Here is a 22,193-nt window from a genome sequence, read left to right as displayed (position 1 = left end):
AATAACTAGCTTCCTTAGCCAAGCATAGTTCTACACCTGCAACGATACATTTAAATTCAAGAAATTAAGTAATATCTAAATATATTACAGAATCTTGGCAAACACAAGTAAAATACACACAGAACAACAGGCTGTTATGCTGTTTTGATTTTGGTTTATTTATTTTTGCAGCAATAACATCCAAAACATGACGTTTCTCCCACCCATGAAGGTGGCTTTTGTCGTACCCTCTGTACAGCATTAACTTTGTTACAGTTAAACAGATAATGCAAAGAAATGTAGGAGACGACTTGGTATGAACATCTTCGGAAACATCTACCATCAAGAGTAAAGCTTTACATATGGCTTTTATTGAAAAAAACAGAACAACAAAATAACAATGTGCTAACAAGAAAATATACAACATGGTGGGTTAAAAAAAAGGAAGGTCCCATTGAGCACGTGGTGGAGTGGATTAGTCTGTGATGAAGTGGACGAACGTCAGTGGAAACACCCCTTGACGGCCTGGATCTGCTTCGATGTGTCCAACCTGAGGAGACGTGGAGAACAACACAGTCAGGTGGACCATCTATGATATGGACTATGCATTAAGGAAGGATAAGATTACTTTATAATCCCAGGTGGGAAATCAGGGTGTCATTGCAGAAAATATAGGGGAAAAGTACATAAATCTAAACACACAATATGGGTATTAGAATTGTAAACGCAATGAATGCAGCTGAGGTAGGCGAATTCTCTCTCTCTCTCTCTCTCTCTCTCTCTCTCTCTCTCTCTCTCTCTCTCTCTCTCTCTCTCTCTCTCTCTCTCTCTCTCTCTCTCTCTCTCTCTCTCTCTCTCTCTCTCTCTCTCTCTCTCTCTCTCTCTCTCTCTCTCTCTCTCTCTCTCTGATACTCACCCACCACTCGGCGTCCTCCTCCCGTTCTACGACAATAACCTCTCCCTCATCGAAGGTCAGCTCGTCTGGGTTGTCGGCCACGCAGTTGTAGATAGCCTTCACCCTCTTCTGCTTCTGTTTCTGATGGGATCGAAACATTAATTAATAAATAACATGAGCAGTTGGAAACGATTTTCACCCTCTTAGGCTTTTGTTTCTGAAAGGGTAAAAAACGTGTATAAAATGAATAACAAGCAGTTGTGTAGATGGCTGTCACCCTCTTATGCCTCTCTTTCCGATGGGTCAAAATTTAAATTTAATAAAGAACAACACATAAACAAATCTTTCAATTAAAATATATTCTGCTATTTTGCCGGCTGACCACAAGATGGGGCAAGCCCACTAAACACACACACGAGAACCAATTTTGTGGTAGCACAAGTGGAACCTTCACAGCAATGCCTTGCCTTTGCCATAATTTTACTGCTGTGGGTTTTTTAAGTCTAGTGGTTAGTGTTTGGCCTTCAGCCAGTGGTGGATGATCATACCAGATTGAATTCGTATCACATAGCACACAGCCTACATCTACACACCCTTGAGAAAGATGGCTAAACTCTCAAAGATTCCCTGTCTTTGGATTAAAGTGTTAAATTAAATAGATTGCTGGGAACCTCAATCTTTACTATGAAATACATTAGCTGTGTCCTATAAACAAAGGTTCTAATGAGTAGTGTATGTATATAGCAGTCGTGCCTGCAGCCGTTACTTCTTCTCTTGTTCTGTAGTTGTGTGTGAGGTGTGTCTCGCGGTTAGTGCATCAACTGACACTTACAGGGAGGGTGCTCCGGGGTTTGGGTGCCGGTGGATTCGAACCCTGAGGGGACATGGGCTGGCCTGGACAAAAGAAAAACACACAACACACCTGTAAGATAGGGTGGAGAGTGTGTTTGCTTGTCTATCTGTGTCTTTCTTTCTGGACGTGTGTGTGTGTGTGTGTGTGTGTGTGTGTGTGTGTGTGTGTGTGTGTGTGTGTGTGTGTGTGTGTGTGTGTGTGTGTGTGTGTGTGTGTGTGTGTGTGTGTGTGTGTGTGCATACCTTCTCTGGCTATCGACCCAGCCCTGAGCGGGGGTCTACGTGGGGGGAGAACAGTCTTTCTGAAATCAGAACACAACAATCTGGTCACATCAAACAAAATATCAAAAAAATTGTTTAAATTATAAATATCTAGCATCTAAAACAAAAACAAAATTATATAACTTATTACAATATATTGTGTGTTAATGTGAACAAATGTCAAATGCTACAAAATATTGTATGCATAAATGACCAAATATCAGATATTTAAAAATTATTTGCCGAAGGCGAAGTGAATAGTGTATTCACGTAAATATACTATTCACGGAGCCTGAGGTGAACAATTGTTTTAGTATATACTCCACGTGAACAAGATAACAGTTTTATCATTCATTTCTTTTTACTAGTGGTTTATTTGTTTTTATTAGCACGATGAGACGACCGTCATGCGTTCTCCCCATTACGAAAACCATATCCCGAGTTTGAGATCTCAATCATGGGACATGGCCCAATATCCCGAGGTAGCGAAGCAATCAAATTGTGCCATCTTAGGATGTTCCCGTGTAGCATATACTAATTCCAAATAGTGTGTATCTATGTTACCATATCTCCACTAACACCAATTGTGTAGGTCTATATTCCGTTAGTCGATGGGGCGGCCGTGTGGTTTGACAACGGTCTGTGTCCACCTGAGCCTACCTGCTGAGGCCCTTGGGGGAGGCGGGCTCTGTCTGGGACCGGCCGCTGGTAGTCTGGTGGCCGGGTACGGGTGGGGGCCGGATGCCGGGTCTGTGGGGGGGAGGGGGCGGCGGGTGGGGAGGGAGGGGAGGGAGGGTAGGAAGGGGAGGCAGGGGGGTGTTCCTGATGGACTTGACGTCGATGCTGGTCCTCCTGGTCCCTGGGAGAGGGGGAGGAGGGGGCTCTGCAGGGGGGAGGACGTCGGTGGGTCAATGTGTGCATTAATTAACCGATGGAAGTCGCTTTGGATAAAAGCCTCTGCTAAATGCCCTGATTGTAATGTAGCGTAACATGATGTAGCCTGGCATGATGGATGGCACTCACCATACACCATACTGCTCCTGTCCTGGGGGTGGACCAAGGGCGGGTCTGAGGAGGACCGCTGCCTCCCCGCTGTCTCCACGGAGACGAGCTTGTTGCCTCCCACACCTGCATGGCGCAATGGGAATGACAAGTTTGTTTACTTTTTTTTTTTTTTGGTCCCATTGAGGTTTAAAGGAATGAGGAGAACTGACAGGCTAGAAGCATGAATAGTGAATCTTTTGCAAATTAAAGGTACAATAGTGCAACATTTGCTAAATCTGTCAGCTCATCTCCAAAGCCCCCCTGATAGAGCGAGGCTCGCTTCAACAACCCTAACAAGAGATTCCTCTATGCTCCTGCAGAGTCGGATTACTTTACCTGTATCCCTGTCGCCTTAAGGTTAGCGGTAATGGCTAATCACACTCACACCTGGTGGGCACCTTTAACCTAATTCCCACCAGGGGGACGATTACGACAATTGAAATGTATAGAGACGGACCCAACCCCAGACCAGACCCATTGGTCCGCCCACCCCAGCTGAACCCACCTTTGGCCGGCCCCCTGGCGGGCGGCGGTGGGGGGGCGTTGTGTCCGTAGCCCAGGGCGTTGAGGTCCAGCGTGGTGCCGTAGGTCTCGTTGGAGATCATCATGCTGGCCACGTTGGCGCGCTGCTTGTCCCGCGCCATCAGGGCCACGTCCCGGGCCAGGATGCCCAGGGCGGGCTTCAGGGGGAAGGAGGAGGGGGAGGAGTGGAGGCCGGGGAGGAAGCAGCTGACCGGGCGCTCCTCCCTCTTCTGGGGGATGGGCTGGAGAGAGCAAAACAAACGTCTGACGTCTCCGTAGATGACGGTGTGTGTTGTGTTAATGTAAGCGGTCCCTCTTTACCATGAGGCTCATGTCTTAATGCCTGGTGGTCACGGTGGTGGATAATAATGTCACAGTCCGGGCCGGCTCTTCACGGACCTGAGCCGGGTTTTCCCTCCTGCTACCTGCCTTCACTGTGCCCAAGTCACGCCCACTCCATGGCCTCACTCCACTCCTGGTTTTTGAAATGCCAGCGGCTGATTACCAATCAGTGGCTGATTACCATCAGCCACGGGATAGTCTATTTCGGCCACAGGCGGCCGGTCGGCCACAGGCGGCCGGTCTTTGTTCATGACGCCGCAGCCACGCCACACAACTTAACAGAATGCCAAAGCCAGGTCAAAGCTACAGCCAAACCCCGATAAGCCACACTGCACTGCTCCACGCCAAGCCCAAGCTCTGCCCAGGACCCCGCCTTGCCTTTGCCATTGCCCCCCTTTTTTTTGGACTTCATATTGGAAATTCTTCCGGTTGTTGCGACCGCTAGTTTTCTGTTCCCCTGAACTATAGTGCGACAGTGCCTGGCCAAGCTCCTTTGTTTTCCCCCCACTGCTGCTTTGCCCGTGCTCGTTGGCGCCTGTTGCCTACGACCTCTGCTTAAAATAAAACTACATTTTTGTTCAAGTATTTCTTGTCTTCTTTGCGGCCCATTTTCTGCACCTTGGTAAGCGGCCGTGACAAATGAGGCTATTATCTTAATGTCTGGGGGGTCTCTTTTGAGATGAGGGGCGATAAGGGAGACAGACGGTCGGAGGAGGCCTTGCAACCACGGACCACCCAAGCTCACCTTGTCCTCCATCTCGTCGTCGCTCTCATCTAGGTCCTGATTCTGGAGCCGCCATTCATACTCCACATGCACGTGGACATTGAACTTCCCCGTCTGGGCCTGAGACAGCTGGAGCACACACACACACACACACACACACACACACACACACACACACACACACACGTTAAACCTAGTTCAATGTAGTCTAGGACTTCATGAATGATAAAGAAGATTGTAATCTTTAAAAACCTTCTTAAAATGCAACCCTACTTCTTAAGGTAAGCAGTCCAGCAAATGAAAGTGAAACGGCTATATGTCGACATCTCTGAATCTCCCACTAGTTAACATCTCCCTGAACACATCAGCAGCTCACCAGCTCCTCACACCCACTGTGGCCCAACCGCTGGGCGATGTCCAGCGCCGTCTCCCCCGCCTCATTGGCTAAACAGAGCAAAGGTTAGGTATCCATAGAGATATCTACAGAGATGTATAGATATCCATAGATCTACAGAGAGATATTAATAGAGATACAGAGATATCCATAGAGATATTAGTAGATATCCATAGATACATCGGGAATCCAGAGATACATAGATATCACTAAAGATACATAAATATCGATAACCTACACTATAAAAGTAGATACACATAGATATACGCACTCAGCGATAACCGATTTGATATCATAGTATCATGTGTATCAATATATAATAAACATAGCAGGGTAAGCTTACTGATGCTGGCCGAAGCTTTCCCTCTCAGCAGCAGCTTGAGACATTCACTGTTGTCAGTCAGACAGCAGTAGTGGAGAGCTGTACTCCCTTTGGTCGTCTGCTTATCCAGGTTAGAACTGTTACAAACACGGGCACACACACACACACACACACACACACTTAATGTTATACAAATATTTTCCGCTTAGTATCTTGTCGAGATTATAGGATTCAAACAGGGCACAATAAAAGGAGGGGAAAAGGTGTTTCTGAGGCCCGACCTGTTTGGTGCCAGTCCCACGGGGCTCCGACCTATTCCAGCACTCACCAGTTCTGCGCCAGGAAGTCTACGATGTGGAGCGAGTTCCTGTCCACCATCCGGACCGCGAGGTGGAGGGCCGTCTCTCCTGGCTCCTGGTGGTCAACAACACACAGAGCTCGTCAACACACACACACACACACACACACACACACACACACACACACACACACACACACACACACACACACACACACACACACACACACACACACACACTCACACTCACACTCACACTCACACTCACACACACACACACCCACACCCACACGTCCTTCTTAGAAATTAAGAAAAGCAGTTTCAGGTATCGGCCTCTCTTTGGGTCTACCACAAAAAGACATGAAACTGCGGTTGGATTATGGCAGGTTTCGCCAACTGAACCAATTTCCCGACACGATGTCCGTAGAAATGAAGCAGTCGGAAAACACAACGTTCAACAACGCAAACAAACTGAGCGGCCATTAACTCGGTACATTATGAGGCTCTTTTCCCGACATGTTTGATGGTGACTAGATACTGTTCATTGAGCCCGATGACACATTAAACCATCCTGCTGCTGCTTAAGTTGACCCAGAGGAGCGGCGGGACCCCTACGTGTTCGTTGGCCTGTGGGATGATGTCGCTGAGCTCCACGCCCTCGGCGTAGACCTCCAGGAGGGACAGGATGTTCTGGGTGCGCACCGCCTCCGACAGCGCCTGCAGCCGGCCCGCCGCGTCCGCAGACCTCCTGTGGACGAAGCGGTGCTCGGTGTACTTGGCCGTGATGTAGTCCTTCCTGGTCTGCCTGCGAGGGGGGGGGGGAGAGAGAGAGAGAGAGAGAGAGAGAGAGAGAGAGAGAGAGAGAGAGAGAGAGAGAGCGAGAGAGACGAGCAGAGTGTAAGGGCGAGGGAATTGGCTACCTTAAAGACGGTTGATCCTTGTTTTGTTTTTCTTAAAGCCACGAGGACGCAGTCTTTTTAGAAAAACAATTAAACTCAGTTTGGCATAGAGAAGATGCTTTATCTCAAATAGGTATTATTCTAGTCATTTCGGATAAAAGCGTTGGCGAAATGTTAATGAAAACACTGTCGGGAGGGGGAGATGCGTGTCAGGGTGGATTCTTTCCTGGCACTCACATGTCGCTGGAGGGGTTGGGCTTGGTCACGTCCAGCGCTGACAGCTCCGTCTCCATGATGTCGTTGAAGTTTGCGTTGCCCACATTCTTCGCCAGCTGCGGAGCATGACAAAAGCCAGTTAAAGCTAGTTAAAGCCAGTTAAAGCCAGTTAAACGCGCCGTAACGCATAGGTGTTGGGGAACGCTGCCAAACGCTTGGGATAAAAAGGTTCTGATTTGTTTTTAAGCAAGGAACCGTTAGTACAACTTAGTACAACACATCCTCGAACGTATAACATTGGATTCTCAGCGCGATTCCTGTACGCATCCAGGAGCCTACCAAGAGCTCTGAGGTTCCCAGGAGGTCCAGGTCCAGGGACTGGATCCTGGAGTAGTGGACCCCCATCTCCCGGTGGATCCCCGAGCACTCGATGCAGATCAGGACTCCCAGGTTGGTGGAGAGCCAGGTGGGGCCTGAGGGAACGGACAGACCAACACTCAGAACCTGATGCTCACAACATGATGGTGTGCGCTCTGCAGTCGCAGCACCAACCACCACCACCACCACCACCACCACCACCACCACCACCACCACCCTCCTCTAGAGCTACTCACTGGGCGCTCCGCAGTCGCAGCACCAACCATCACCACCACCACCACCACCACCACCACCACCCTCCTCTAGAGCTACTCACTGGGCGCTCCGCAGTCGCAGCAGCAGTCGTTCCCGCTCATCCTCTTCACCTCCACCACGATGGCCTTGGTCAGCTCCTGCACGATGTTGTTCTCGCCGCCCTCGTCCTGGACCCCCTTGAAGGCCTTGTTCAGGGCCTCCTCCTTGCTGTTCTGCAGCACCGAGATCCATCTGGAGGGCGGGGGAGGGAGCAGCGGAGTGCACACGGACAGGACAATATTAAGGAGTGGGGTTGTGATAAAATGTGAACATATGGTGCCCTCATACCATTCAATGTATGGAACTAGATTTGAATAAAATAGAATTGACATAACTGAATATAATAGAATACAGATGTGTTCTTTTCAATTTATCAGATGTTATATGTTCACAGTTTTTATCGATTGTATGCACACAAAAAACGGAACTATGCACACAATTCTGAAAACTTGAGGCTCATGGATCAACTACAAGACTGCAGACTGCTAAACTCCTCATTTAGCACACCTGGTTCACCTGGAAACACTGGCCTTCAAAACGCAACAACTAATTACCAATTGGTCTAACTCAATTCTCACCTGTTCAAACTAAACTGTTAAAACACTTCAATCATGTGTGAGAGCATAAAAGAGGCCTCAGGTATGCTGTACTGCGTTGTACATATGGTCCTCTGGCCTGATCAGGATCGGAGGTGGGATACAGACGGATTTACATGTAGATCTGTTTCACCTCATTTATATTTAGGGGACCGAGCAGCAAAGCTGCTTGATTTCTCCTCACCAGATTGACCTGGACTCAAAATTCTTTCATCATATTAAACTCTAAAATAAGATGCATCTTTTTCACCCTGGTCTAAAAATGTTTACTTTTCCCACAATTTCATAGAAAAGCCAAACGACCACAGCCTCAACCCATTTTGCCTATGTGACCATTTTGTTATTGTTTAACTACCATACGTCTATCACTAGGTGGATAATAATAACAGTGCAAATTTTCAGATCTATACTCTTTTAAGAATGCCCTTAATTCTCTTGTGAAATGTGTGCTTGGAGTTTTCTTGATGTTGTGTGCTTATCAATACTTTCACCCTGTGAATAAGGCTTCATGCAGGATTCAGGAATATCAGTGTCTCAATGGGATAATGCCTTGTACTGGTGATCCTCAGGATGACCAATAGTGTTTGAATCCCGGTTAGATAATTATGAACAAGCTGAATATGACATTCTTTCATTGCCACTCATTTAAGAAAGACAACATTGAACAGCACCTGAAATTCATCAGGCAATCAACATTCCGGCTCATTATTTTCCAAAAATCGGACTGCCAAGAACCAGCATGGCATTAGGGGAACTTCTTCGTTAACCATTATTCCTTCATAATGAACTCTGTCATATTAATATTTCTTCCGTTAGTGTTCTTGACAACAAAAGTTTTTCTGGATGTTGTGTGCTTATCAATACTCTAAAAAGCTATTTCTAAACAATTTTATACATTGGAATATGTAACATGGCCTCATGAAGCCAAAACATATGTAAATAGTATTTTGATGGGAGTGTTTTGAATTGATCACACCAGTGTTTCATTGATGCTCTCTAAGAGATGTTCATTTGATAGTTGTGTCTATTCGGTGGAAAAAAACAGTTTTGAGAAGAATTTGTGGAGTTTTGACAAAATGATTAACTCTTCTCAGGTTTGTGTTTAGAGTTTTGAGAAATTGAGCTATAGTATCAGAAAAAGGGTTTAAACAATTGAGAAAAACTGTAATTGAGGTTTATTCAATTTGATTAAATTCAAAGAGATTGATTCGGATGGGGATACTGTAGGTGCGATCGGATCGCTTCAGTTCCATTCAGATTGGAGGAGATCAGATTAGATTAAACTAGGGTAGATGGGGTGATTAGATTAGATTCCATTGAGTCAAATACAATTACAAACCCTTTACTTACATCTGACAATCAGCCTCTTCCTCCGTCTGGAAGTGGTAGGTCCTGTCATCTGTCGAAAGCAGAACCCCCAAAACAATGATCAAACCAAAACAAACACAATGTGGTTCACATAGTACTTCCACTGGCATAGCACTTTGAGGCCTGGGCAGGAAGCGGAATAGGAGTGGAAAGAGAGAACAATTGTACATCATTGCATACTTTATTGAATATAGAACAAGAAAGACCTGTTATGTTTGTCTGCAGCTAACACCTTGTCTACAACAGTATGTGACCATATTCATTCCTGAATATGAAGAGGAAGTGGACGCTATTGTCACGTGCAAAAGGAAAGCGAAAACATGACAGAGGCTCACTCACGTGAGAACAGGTCGAAGCTCTTCTTCTCCTCTGGGTTTCTCTTGACCTGGCAGGTGAGGAGGTTGAGTTTGGCCGGGGTGGCGTTAGGCTGGCATGGTGGAGAAAGGACAGAGTAAAGCAGGAGAATGTCACACACTACAAATAATAGATCAATGACATTTGAATGAGAGGATTCATAAACTGTGTTTTGGAGGTTTTGTCATGATTCAGGGTGGAGCAGAGAAATGCCCTCATAAGAAGTACTTGCATCTGTTAATGAAGCAGACATAATCAAGGAAGCTTTATTTTTATGAAGGGCTGCTATAATTCTGTATTTGATTGTAGTTTAACCAGTAGTCCTAACGGTTCATCAGTATGTTTTCCTTTGTAATGTGCAATTCATTAACACAACAATGTCCTAGCTAACAGACCGTAAGGACATTACTAATTAGGATGGTTCCTATATCCTATCGATTACTGTTTCATATGAGGATGCTTTGTATAACCTTGATACATATAGGAACATTGCTTAACAGGATACATCCCAAACTCTTATTACATGTCTGGAAACATTCCCTAATAGAATGCTTCTACTAACCATGGTCATTTTATTTTTTTTCCTACCACCTTGATACCTATTTATGAACATTATTTAATGTAATGCTTCTTTTAACCTTGGTCAAGATCTATGGGATGTAGGCTGATTAGGCAATGCTTCTTGCAACATTGATACCTAGGAACCTTCCTTATCAAGTATTTGCAAGATTTATTGAAGGAAAATTGAGATAGCCATTAAAGACAGAAAATGTATAACTGCGGCAGTAGTCCCGCCAATGCAACGGGAAACACGGCCAACAATGCCGCACATGAATAAAAAGTATATATTGTTGTTAAAAAGTAATGTTAATTAGTAATGTACATACACAAAAACTACATATGAATAATGATGTCTACATCGGCTATAACCTAGCAATAGGAAAACAGAAAACACCCACTGTTATCAGGGATGTAACTACTCAAATAGTGATTCATGAAAAAACACTGAAACCACAGATATTGAGTACGGACTTTTTAGGCATGGGTATTTAGATTAAGATATCTCCTCTGCGCACCCATTTCTCAGCCATCTTTTTCCTCATGCTCCTTCTTCTCCTGCTCTTTCTCTTCCTCTTTCCTGATTCGCAGATTGGCTGCTCGTGTAAAAAACGTCCAAAATAAAAAGAATATGCAAAAAATAAAAAAAGGAAATAAATGAAATGATGAATAAATCACGAAAAAACTCAAATAAAACCGTCCTTTTCCGGAAAAAATAAAAAGGTAAAATAAAAGAAACGCATGCAGATGGAGGAGAGAACAAGCAGTACTTTAGTCTCTCACCGTGCCATGGCTAATGGTGAGATAACCATTATTCACTGAACATTTCCTCTTCTGCCACACCTTCCTCAGTCTGGAGAGAAAAGAGATAATTTTACTTTAAATGATACACAACACTGGGCGAGTGTCACTGTGGTGTGTGCGTGTGTGTTCTTTCCTGCGCCTGTGTCGATGGCGGAGCCGTTATGTTTAAAAACATAACGTTGTCTTACCTCGGCGAGTGTGTCGCTGCCTTGGTCTTGAGGTGCGGTGTTTGCGCATGCATGTGTTTGTATGGGTGTGCGCTTCCGTGTGTGTGTCGCTGCCTTTTTCTTGACGTGTGGTGTGTGCGCGTGCGTGTGTGTGTGTTTGTGTGTGTGCGTTTCCATGTTTGTGCGTGCGCATGTGCGTGTGTGTGCAGTGTGTATGTCCGTGCTTGCGGTGTATGTATGCGTTCGCGCGTGGTGTGTGTGTGTGTGTGTGAGCTGCAGGCTGCTTGGCACATGCGCACATGAACAACTTGAGTAACTGGTGCGACAGGCCTGCTATTATAGTAGTAAGATATGAAAAATAGAAAACATGTTCATCACGCTCCCGCAAGCAAAAAACAACAAGCAAAAAACAACACCATTATGGTTCCACTGTGTACTCACCCCTCACTCTTCTTGTACAGAAAACCTGAGTGCTCTGTCCCATAGGCCTTGTTGCCCTGCAGCTGGTGAAGACTATACCCTGCATTCTGTTTACCCTGGCCCTCCTGTACGGGGGGCAGACATCATCAATGCTTTATTTTATTTTATTATTGATTAATAATAATCCATTGTATTGACATTTATATAATTTCTTTTGCCAAGGACATTCAGGTTTTGAAGCATCGACAGAAGGCAAGTGATAGAAGTCAAATAAATAGCTGAAAAACAGGGTAAGTAAGTAGTCTTTTTTAAGTGGTATTTCATTTTAGTCCTTAAATTAAAATAGTCTAACATTGGCTTGCAATGTATTCAGTTTTATCATAGGAGAGTTAGCTGGAGATAGCCAGAGTTAGCTACAACACTTCCATTGATCTAACGCAGAATTGTCTTTAGATCCAATTACAATTCCTAGAAGTGTATGAATTGATGCCGACATTCCAGAACAGGAAACATAGTCAAAAGATTTGTTACGTACAGATGGACAGACGAAATGTAGAGTCTAGCAACCAACCTTCAACAGAAATATGACTTTCCATTCTGTTTGATGCATTTCTTTCAAACCAGAATCAGATGAAAACATGTTGAACATTTGGTTCAAATGACAATTCCCGTAAAATTGGGACGTTCAATTCCTTGACGTAACGCACCGGTTTGGATGCCTGGCATCTCTGTTGCTCCTCTGATTATAAACCAGACTTATAAACCATACTGTAAACCAGGTTTGAGTGGTGCATAAATGGCCTCCTCACCTCCTTCTGGTCGGACTGAAGCGAGTTCTTCAGGACGTCTCGGAGCTGGGCCAGCTGCTTTCGCTCTCCATCTTGACTCTGCTTGATCTGATCCACGCCGAAACAAGACGATTTATAATGGAAAATCAAACCTACCGTTTAGGGGTTGTCAATAAAAACGGTTGATACTGTCAATAATATCAAAGCTGTTTCGATTTGAGTGTTGGTGAGTTTGAGATGGCTCTGCTGCTGTTGTTATTACGTATAATTAACAGTTTATAGTCTCAAAGCCAAGATTATGGCAATGACATTTATTGGGAAAGCTTGCAGTGTGTTTCCTGCATGTTATAAATGTTACATTTATGGCAAAAATCAATCAATCATCTGGTAATAACACTGCTCTATGTTCAGTGGTAGGGATTTCTGTGATGAACAGGTAGAGGAATACCAAATAGAATATTCATGGTGATGAAATTAAAGGGGCTACATTGTGATAATACAGGAAATGTCATTTTAGAAACACAAAACACCTATTTATAACACAAAAAAAATAAATTGCTCTCTTAGCCCTAGCTTCCTCTATCTGGCCCTATCTGTCTCTCGCCTACTTTGCGCTCTGTTAAGTAGGTGAGGAGACAAGTCTTACTGTGCTCAGGTCGGTAACTAGCTTCTCTACAGCCGGTTGCATGGACTCCACAGCCTTCAGTCCGTCCTGGAAGAAACTGAGAGGAGGACACCACCATAGAGGTTGGTTTCTCATAGATTTACAATTTTCACATGAAGTAACTTAAGACTGGAGAAGAGGCAACATTTTGTAGAGGGGGTGAGGAAGACCAGCAGTGGGGTGGAGAGATGAGGGACGGGGGTGATGAAGAAGAGGAGCAGGGTTGGTGAGATTGAGGGAGGGGGAGATGAAGACGAGGACCGGGCTGGAGAGATGGAGAAAAGGGGGACACACAGAGATAAAGAGGGGGTGATAGTGAGTGGGGGAGAGGAGAGAAGATGGGATAGAATGGGAAAGCGATGAAGATAGGAGGGGAGAAAGAAAGGCATAACGATGTCAAACAACCGGAGGTGGGGGAGCGGAGGCTGGAGATATGTCATAGGGGGTTGGAGAGGGTGGGGGACTACGAGGGAGAGGTGGAAGGAGGAGCTGGTGGGAGAGGGAGGCTGGAGATATGTCATAGGGGGTTGGAGAGGGTGGGGGACTACGAGGGAGAGGTGGAAGGAGGAGCTGGTGGGAGAGGGAGGCTGGAGATATGTCATAGGGGGTTGGAGAGGGTGGGGGACTACGAGGGAGAGATGGAAGGAGGAGCTGGTGGGAGAGGGAGGCTGGGAGGGTTAACCTACTTGCACTGGGCGTGGAAATACTTGATAAGGGTCTGTAGGAAATCGGCCCCCTTCTTCACTTTGATCTCGTTCACCTTGAGCAGATACTGCAGGTGGGAAAGTAGAAAGTTAGGACTTCTACAAAATAGATTACGATTCAACAATCTCAATTTTTTTTCTTTTTATGAAATAGAAAATACATATGATTTCTTAATGATAATGATTTATAATAGCCGCTAATGGAAATATTCAATAGCCACACTGTACTCTATCCTGTGTTTTTTGGAAACATACTCATGCAGAACTTCAGTAAATGTTTGTAAACCGTTTTAGGATAAAAGCGTCTGAGAATTATATATAACTTAAAGTAAATGTAAAGAAATCTAGATCTAGGTAGAGCTAATCATCGAGAAACAGAGCACAGTTTATAGTCTCAATCACATCCAGGTCTTCCTACCCTGGTCCTCCCTCATGGTAGTCGATGACGAAGTTGAGTGGTTGACCTTTGACCTCACTTGACCTCACCTCACACATCTGCAGCTGGAAGATGCGCCGCTCCTTCTCCATCTCCTCCGCTATCTCTCCACCGCTGAACTCGGTGCGGATCATCCCGTGCTGCTTGGCGTGCTCCTTCTTCTCCTTCTCTATCTTAGTTCTGCACAGGGAAAACAGGACACACAGGTCAGAGGTCAAATGGAGTTGCAGGTGAGTACTCCCGGCCGAGAGGTTTTGGGATCGAACCCCCATTGATCGCAGTCTACATACGCCTCCCTGAGCAAGATGTCCCAACACCCATCTCGTCCTTAATGAATGCGTCTTCAAAATAATTCACTGTAAATCGCTTTGGATAAAAGTGACCCTGAAATACCAAAGCTTTTGAAATTAGTATAGAATAGACTGAAGCAGCTCCTTCATATCATTGGGGACGTCTAACCTACTGCGGAGACAACTCCAACTCTGCTAGCAGCAGGTCAAATGAAGGAATGAGAACTGAAAGCACAGATCTAGGTGGACACGCCCACTAGTGATGTCAGATGGGGCATTTTTTAAACGGCTTGTAAGGCTAATCACACTCACACCTGGTGGTATAATATGTCCCCTTAAAGTGAACATCAAATGATGACACATAAGCATATGTTTTCTGTTAACAGTTTAAGGTTTCTTTAACCCCATTTCTATTCTTGGAGAACAGACAAGTCAGCCTGATGACTAACCTTGTGTTCAAATGTTAGGAGAGTTTAGTCAGTTGCACCAGCTGTATCAGCTTAAAGTAACCGCCACTTTTGTCATGAGTTTAGGAAAAATTAACGAATGAAAACGGGCGAGCCACTGTTTAACAAGAGTAACATTGACGCTGCAACCAGGGATTTTTATTCCAAATATTTTAACTCAACGGTTGGCTAGTTTTGAGAATAACCACGAAGCATTTAACCTTCTAACATCCCTCTTACAATTTAGTCTCGTAATCTTTCCAGGCTTTGTCGAAAGGCTTCTTCAGATCCTATACAGGCACATAAAAACAAGAGATTAGCTACAGAATTTAAAACATTTTGTCAACATGTGATTCATAACGAACAAAGTCATGGACTTTGCTCTTTGACTCAGCAACCACCTCTTCAAAGCCTATCAGTGTGGGCTTGAGTTTTAAACTCAAGGCAAAGGGTGGACTTTGTTTTCTTGGATTCTCTGGATTTATGTTCAACTTTATGATTCCCTGTTGAAACTGACCCCTTTAACGCCTTTCAGGTCTCCCTTCAACAAACTGTCCAGGGGGAAGTTGATGATGTTGGTCATGTTTTGTAACTGAAAGAGAGGAAAGAGCAGGTCAGTCAAAGAGAGGACCGGATACTGCCTGCCAGTTAAATTAGCCTTCAATTCAAAGGTTAGCTTGCTTAAGTATCATTGTCCAGCTTTAATGGTGGCACAATTTATAAAAAAGGCTCCTTGAGCAAGGGACGTACAGTGAATTCAGATACATGCCATTCAGAAGCAGGTAGGAATTAGCCATTTTGCTCAAGGAGGTCAGACTGTGGGCAAATTTAGAAGAACGCCCTCTTACCAGGTTCTTAAAGAGAGACGTGAGCTCCTTGGTAAAGCCCGCAAACTTGAGGAAGGTGGAGCCCACCTCTGCGTCATCCCTGACCACGCAGTTGTCCCCAAACTTCTCCAGAAACTGTATGTACTGCTCCTGGTTCTCCACATGAACTGGGAACACAGACACAGACAGACATTAGCTGTAGAACACAGATTTACACTGTAGAACACAGATATAGGCTGTAGAACCGACATGAGCTGTAGAACAAGGACATGAGCTCTAGAACACAAATATACACTCTATGACAAAGATATATGGTTTAGAAAACAGACATGAGCTGTAGAACACAGACATGAGCTGTAGAACACTGATAAACACAGATATATGCTAATATATACACTGTAGAACAAAGACCTGATGTGTAGAACACTGATAGAAGCTGTTGAACATATGAGACATGAGCCCTACATGCTGTACACGCTTCAAATAAACGATGAAAAATGTATTTGTTTAGGCACAGTTACGATTAAATCGTGCTGGTTGTAGGTTCATAGTTCAGTTGCTGGTAAGTTACCTTTTCCCTACCCAACCCAGCTAGTGCTACCAAGATGGCCGCTTGTGTAAAAGGCCCATGGACCTGCTTCATAGACTGTTGATCTATATCACGTAACACCCCTGCACTCCGAGCAGATTGTTCTTGGTGAAAGAGGAAGTTAGTAGCCCGAATCATCCTCTATCTGTTGTGCACCACAACGTTGCACATCTTCTGTCCCAACACTTAGAAAACAGAGTGAAGTGGAGCTTCTAAAAACTCCCCTACTGATTATTTTGAAATTACTTCCTTAAGCACATTTTCTCATACATTTCTGTGTTTTGTCGTATGATCACAGAAGCCTTCTGGGAATATACTTGCATACTGCAAGACTCTTGAGTTCACATGAATTATAAATTATAAAGACACCAGCCGATAAGGACGGCACATTTTAGTTATTAAGTAGGCCCCAGGAATAGTAGCTGCTTACGGTGTTTCAGCAAATTGGGATCCTTTAATAAACATTTGACTCACCAATAGTCAGCTGCCAGAGGTGCGGTATTCTAAACATGTTGTTTAGACGCACGCACGCACACATGCCTGCACACACGCACATACTCCAGAACAAGTTACATAAACTGCAGGTTACTGACAAACAATTAGAGCTTCAGTTGTACTATATGCAGGACTAATTAATTTATTATTGAAAGGAAAAAACTATAGATGAAACTGGGATTGATTGATTATTTCACAGCTCACAGCTCTGCAATGACCTCTTGTAAAGGGCTTTAGATTCCCATGGGACAACAGGAATTCAATGCTTACCACACTTGCAGTATTGCTGCTTTAATGTCATTATTCAAAGTTAAAAGCCAAACTCCAAATGCGTCATCCAGGTTGGGTCACAATAGGCAGACAGACTACTTTACCTCTATTTGTAAAAGGAGTGAGAATTGAGAGCTCAAACCATATCCATAACACACGCTGTGCATAATTTCATTGATCGCGGATTGAGTTGGAGAGCGAAAGGTTTCCATGACGAAGGGCGTGCACTGCTCACAATCACATGGGTAAATAATGCTGTCCCTCACTCTGCACTGCAGTGACAACATTGTCATAGTGGATAAGACATGGAATGGCTTAGTCATGATGACTGAACCTTAGAAACTGAATATGTTGGATGCACAGAAGAAATGTTCCTGGAGGGAAAACAAAATCAAGAAATGTGTAATTTTTCATGACAAATTTAGATTACAATCAAAACTTTGTAATTAAGCTCCATTGAATCCCGGGTAATCGTTGAAAACCTTTTGACCTTGTTTGGTTCCTCTGTTCATCTATTTCCTCCAGAAAAAAATACAATATCAGCCCATGAACCATATCCTCAAATAAATATTGCAGTTTTCATTTCCATAATAATCTTCTAACTAGAGAATAAGACTACAAAGATAGCATGTCGCTTCCCTTTTCTAACATGATGAAACAAGCTAGCATGTTTCAAATATGTAACAGTAACCTACATAGTAGCTCAGCATAATCTCATCAGCACAGTAAGGAGACCTTATCTACGGCTGTTTCCATTTAGCTATACAGGAAGTGGTTTCAGTGGGCCTGCCTGTTCAGCCCGATCCTGCTGCAGCAGGCAGGGGGAATGACCGGAATGTCAGGAGGTGTGTGTGTGTGTGAGTGCTTGCGTGTGTGATTAACTCTGTGTGTTTAACCACCACGGCGCACACGCACACACACACACACACACACACACACACAAATGGACAACCATACATATCCACCCAACAAACATATAAACAAATACATAAACATACATCCACTCACACCCAAATATACTTGCATAAACATAAATATGCATGCATACACAAACAAATATACAAACCCTCAACCACTAGCAGTTCCTGTATGCCTTCCGTTTAATTACAAAGCAAATGTCCTTAAAATACCTTTCCCTGACCCATCTCTCGACGTGACTGCCGCGGGACAAAGTCTCCACCACCGTAGCTTACATGCACCGCTCCAAAAGGATTTAACATGTTGGAACTCAGAACCGTGATTTCAAGTAAAGCCCTGTCGTAGAGACCCACAGCATACCCCACCTCAGAGGTATAATTCAACCTTTAGCCAGCTAAGACCAGACGTGGAGAATAAGGGTGGAGGAGTGACTCAACAGAAGGGAATTAATGTTAATAAAACAGGTTTTTGATCCCTGCATTTGCCATTTGGTCTGCCAAAGTGCCCTTATGCAAGACAATGATCTGCGGCGGGATTGCGTCATATGTGGCAAGATATGCCAGAACTGTTCCCCTATTAGAATCAAGTGGCCGCCATGCCTGTTTGTTAAGCCCATGCGGAAGCAACTAACATGTAGTTCATCTAAGGGCCTATAGTTGGCTTGTGGTGGTTGGATTAAAAAAAAGGTCTAAATCATTGGGAAAATTGATCACCTTTTTCTTCGTTCGATTAGGATGGCTAAGTGACTGGTTAATCTCCCTGTTGTTCATTTTAAATCCCGTTTGACCGTTTCATTTCATTAAAGAGTACTTGAGGATTTAATATGAATGAGTTTTGTAGGAGGGCAGCCATACAATTCCCGCCCTCCACATGCCAAATATGGATAGTTTCTGCTGTTGCACAAATCGTTGTAACGGTTTTGTGCAAACCCACACGTGATGTCACACACACTACGCCCCTATGTTTTGTAAAGTCTATGATTAGAATGAAAGAACACCCTTCATTATACCGTGAGTTAGGCTGAACACACTTAGTTTCAGAGCAACACCTCTCCCTCTTACGCAACTACAAAGAACATTTTAATGAGGTTTGGACGTCGACGACTGTTATTAAGGAGTTTCCAGTTCTCCCAGTTCAGAAAGTGTTAATTGTAAAGCTCTTTGGTATTTATTTAACTCAGTAGGGCTTCCAGAAAGTTCCCATAATCCCCAGTGGGAGTTCCCGCTCTGAGGTTGGTGCTGGTTTCTGATTATTGGAACTCACCCAGACCAGAGGTATTGATGCCCTTCACAGACTTCTTGATCTTATACAGCACGGCTCGATCTCCATCCAGAGCCTGGAGACCAGAAACACAGTCAGGATCTATCAACTAAAGACACTATGATGAGAGTCAAACATCACTATCAACGGTATCATCACAATTTAATCTTTCATAACATGGACTAACATTATCATCAGTTGGACATATCACAGATCATCAGTGATGCACCGATTGATTGATCGGTGATATAGGCCAAAAACTCTTGATCAGTGATTGGCCGATCAACTTCAATTTTGACGATTGCAGGAGCCAATAACACATAACACACAAAAAAATAACACTAACACAAAGCTGCCATCAGACTTTAAACATTAATTTTAAGTCTTATTTGTAAGACTAAAGACATATCTGAAATGTATTACACACAGTAGTTTATATTACACAGGATTCACATTTCACACGCGCACAACTCACAGCCATGCATGCGCACACATAGCACTGTTTACTTAGAAACCCCCACAGATATTCATAGTGTGGGCCGTGGCGTGGGTGCCCAATACACATCATGCATCATTTGTTGGGACCTTCCCCTTCCCGTGTATGGGTCAAATTCCCAGCAGACTGGGGAACGTGGGTTCAAGATTAGCAGGCTGTGCCCAACACAGACAGGATCCTGTGCCAAGAACACACCCACACACAGCTCACACACAATTATCAACAACCATAGAGAGCAGACTATAGCTTGAGAGTTCCACGTTAAATATTATAATGCAAACATCCACCAGTGTGGCCAGCAACCACACCATCAACCAAAAACATTTTAAAAAGGCAAAATACAGGAAGACACAATACTGAGTCATAATGTGAAATGTGGAAATACTTCATCAACAGAAAACATTTCTACAGTTGTCTACTGTATTGTTATATAGTGTGGTGTATGCTTTGATGCATTGGAAATGTATGTTATTAGACTGACACACACACACACACACACACACACACACACACACACACACACACACACACACACACACACACACACACACACACACACACACACACACACACACACTCCTCTCTCCCTGGCATAGACGCGCACGCGCACATGAATAAACACACAGCCCATAGTTATGGTATCATAATCCTGCATGGTAATACGACAGTATGGGGAACTCTATAGGGAAGGGTTGTAGTCTACACACCACACAGCGTTGTTAAGACATGCTGATACGTGCACAGCTGTACACTAACACGTTACAACAGGGGATTTGGCTATGGCTATAACAACCAATAACACATTCAAAACCAAAAAAAAGTCTCAACTACAGTTTCCTGAAACTGATAAAACGATACATTAAGGCCTACACACAGAGCGCTGGGCAGAAGGAGAGTTAATTAATGAATTATTAATTATTGTATCTATTGCGATGTTACAAATAGGGATACATCGAGGAAGAGAGAGAAGTAGGAAGGAAACAGTTTGATTAACTCAACCCTATCCCGACCATTACTTCCTAACCCTATAAAACATGATGTGCTATCATTAGTTTGCTTATTATAATGTAAACCAACTAATGTACGTTTTCCACACCAGTAAAACCCTTTGGAGAGAGAGAGAGAGAGAGAGAGAGAGAGAGAGAGAGAGAGAGAGAGAGAGAGAGAGAGAGAGAGAGAGAGAGAGAGAGAGAGAGAGAGAGAGAATCGATCTTTTTAGATAGAGTGCATGCTGGTACAAGAGAGGACAGGCCCTAGCATTGGGCCCCCAGGAGGAGTTCTCGGGGGCCTCCCTCACCAGACCAGCCTTTATGAGTGTACACTTTGTCGTGCGCTCAAAACATAAAACAGGCAGTCTTTCTGTGGGGAATGGGTCTGGGTTGTGCGGAGATGTAGTGTACTGATGCGCATGTTTTATTGACAGTCATAATTAAAAGCCTGGCATTCTAAAAGTATGGCACATTACTGGAACTACACGAGTCCCATGAGGAAGAACCGTAACATGTATTCAATTGCAGCATCAGGGTGTTTCCTATTTTCTGTTCCTACCTTTGGTCAAACATAACTTCAAGCGAAACTGTGTTTCACAACTTGTTTTTGGAGGTTAAGTAGGATAAAACTTGCAGTGACAGCCGTTAGAACCTTACCTCTTCCAAAGCGGACACGGTGTTTCGACAGTGTAGGAGCCGTTTGGAGAAGTTGGAGGTGGTGGGGGCTTTATAGTCCTCGTTGGTCTCAGAGATAAACTCACCGACACTTATGTCCTCTGGCATTGTGCCTTTTTCCAATGAGCCGTCAAGTACGGAAGCAGGTCCAAGTCCCGGTGGTGTCCGGCGTTTAATGCTAGAAGACTTGCAGGCCACTCATTCGCCGCTTTTTTGTGAGGAAAGGTTACCTATAATTCTTCTATTAAGTTAGTACTCCAAATCAGTGTCGCCAAAGCAGTCCTCTTCATTTTAAAATGCCAGCCAACATGTCAAATACTCCCCTCAAAAGGTGCGCCTATTTCTACGTTTTAGTTAGTTGGCAAAATCTCCGAAACACTCGACTGATAATAACCCAGCATTTGCGGCCACCTATCTAAGCTGGGAGAGGATTCGACGACTGCAGGAACTAGGAGCGTCGACCTGAGCGCGAGGGGCGGGCTCTGTGTGCTAGCGCGGTAGGTTGTTTAATTTTCAATCAAGTTCTGTCCACTTCCACTAAATCCGTCTCACGGGGCAAGACTATGTCATCTGTTAAATAGTCATTCCAAATGTGTGGACATTGCAGCTCCATGTCACTTTAGGAACACCAAACTGACATGGCCTCAACAAAAATATTT

General features: G+C 44.2%; 1 protein-coding gene across 1 annotated transcript; it reads right to left on the bottom strand.

The window, feature by feature from the left end:
• Nucleotides 1-117: 117 nt before the first annotated feature.
• On the bottom strand, nucleotides 118-22,126 carry asap2b (ArfGAP with SH3 domain, ankyrin repeat and PH domain 2b). Its single transcript, XM_056581928.1, has 29 exons — nucleotides 21,517-22,126; nucleotides 19,378-19,450; nucleotides 15,864-16,009; nucleotides 15,533-15,607; nucleotides 15,256-15,305; nucleotides 14,330-14,459; nucleotides 13,826-13,911; nucleotides 13,122-13,197; nucleotides 12,497-12,583; nucleotides 11,709-11,812; nucleotides 11,080-11,149; nucleotides 9,724-9,811; nucleotides 9,367-9,415; nucleotides 7,443-7,612; nucleotides 7,088-7,221; nucleotides 6,770-6,864; nucleotides 6,249-6,438; nucleotides 5,664-5,749; nucleotides 5,357-5,472; nucleotides 4,996-5,063; nucleotides 4,641-4,748; nucleotides 3,537-3,795; nucleotides 3,011-3,115; nucleotides 2,779-2,870; nucleotides 2,648-2,736; nucleotides 1,970-2,028; nucleotides 1,707-1,768; nucleotides 896-1,015; nucleotides 118-529 (listed from the first exon to the last, which is right to left on the bottom strand). Exons 1-29 carry the CDS (start codon nucleotides 21,640-21,642, stop codon nucleotides 455-457), a joined length of 2,988 nt encoding a protein of 995 aa, XP_056437903.1. The 5' UTR covers nucleotides 21,643-22,126; the 3' UTR covers nucleotides 118-454.
• Between the last annotated feature and the right edge of the window lie 67 nt (nucleotides 22,127-22,193).

Source organism: Gadus chalcogrammus, chromosome 21 (assembly GCF_026213295.1).
Source record: "Gadus chalcogrammus isolate NIFS_2021 chromosome 21, NIFS_Gcha_1.0, whole genome shotgun sequence".
Lineage (NCBI taxonomy): Eukaryota > Metazoa > Chordata > Actinopteri > Gadiformes > Gadidae > Gadus > Gadus chalcogrammus.
Note: the sequence above shows the minus strand (reverse complement) of the source record. Positions and strands in the feature narration are given on the sequence as shown.

What these genes read in the sequence shown, in the direction of transcription:
- asap2b (XM_056581928.1), bottom strand. Translation starts at nt 21,642, where the DNA reads ATGCCAGAGGACATAAGTGTCGGTGAGTTTATCTCTGAGACCAACGAG. An exon ending in CTGCGACTGCGGAGCGCCCA is followed by an intron (nt 7,222 to 7,442) that starts GTGAGTAGCTCT and finishes CCGTTCCCTCAG; the next exon opens with GCCCCACCTGGCTCTCCACC. An exon ending in ACGACGAGATGGAGGACAAG is followed by an intron (nt 3,796 to 4,640) that starts GTGAGCTTGGGT and finishes TGCTCTCTCCAG; the next exon opens with CCCATCCCCCAGAAGAGGGA.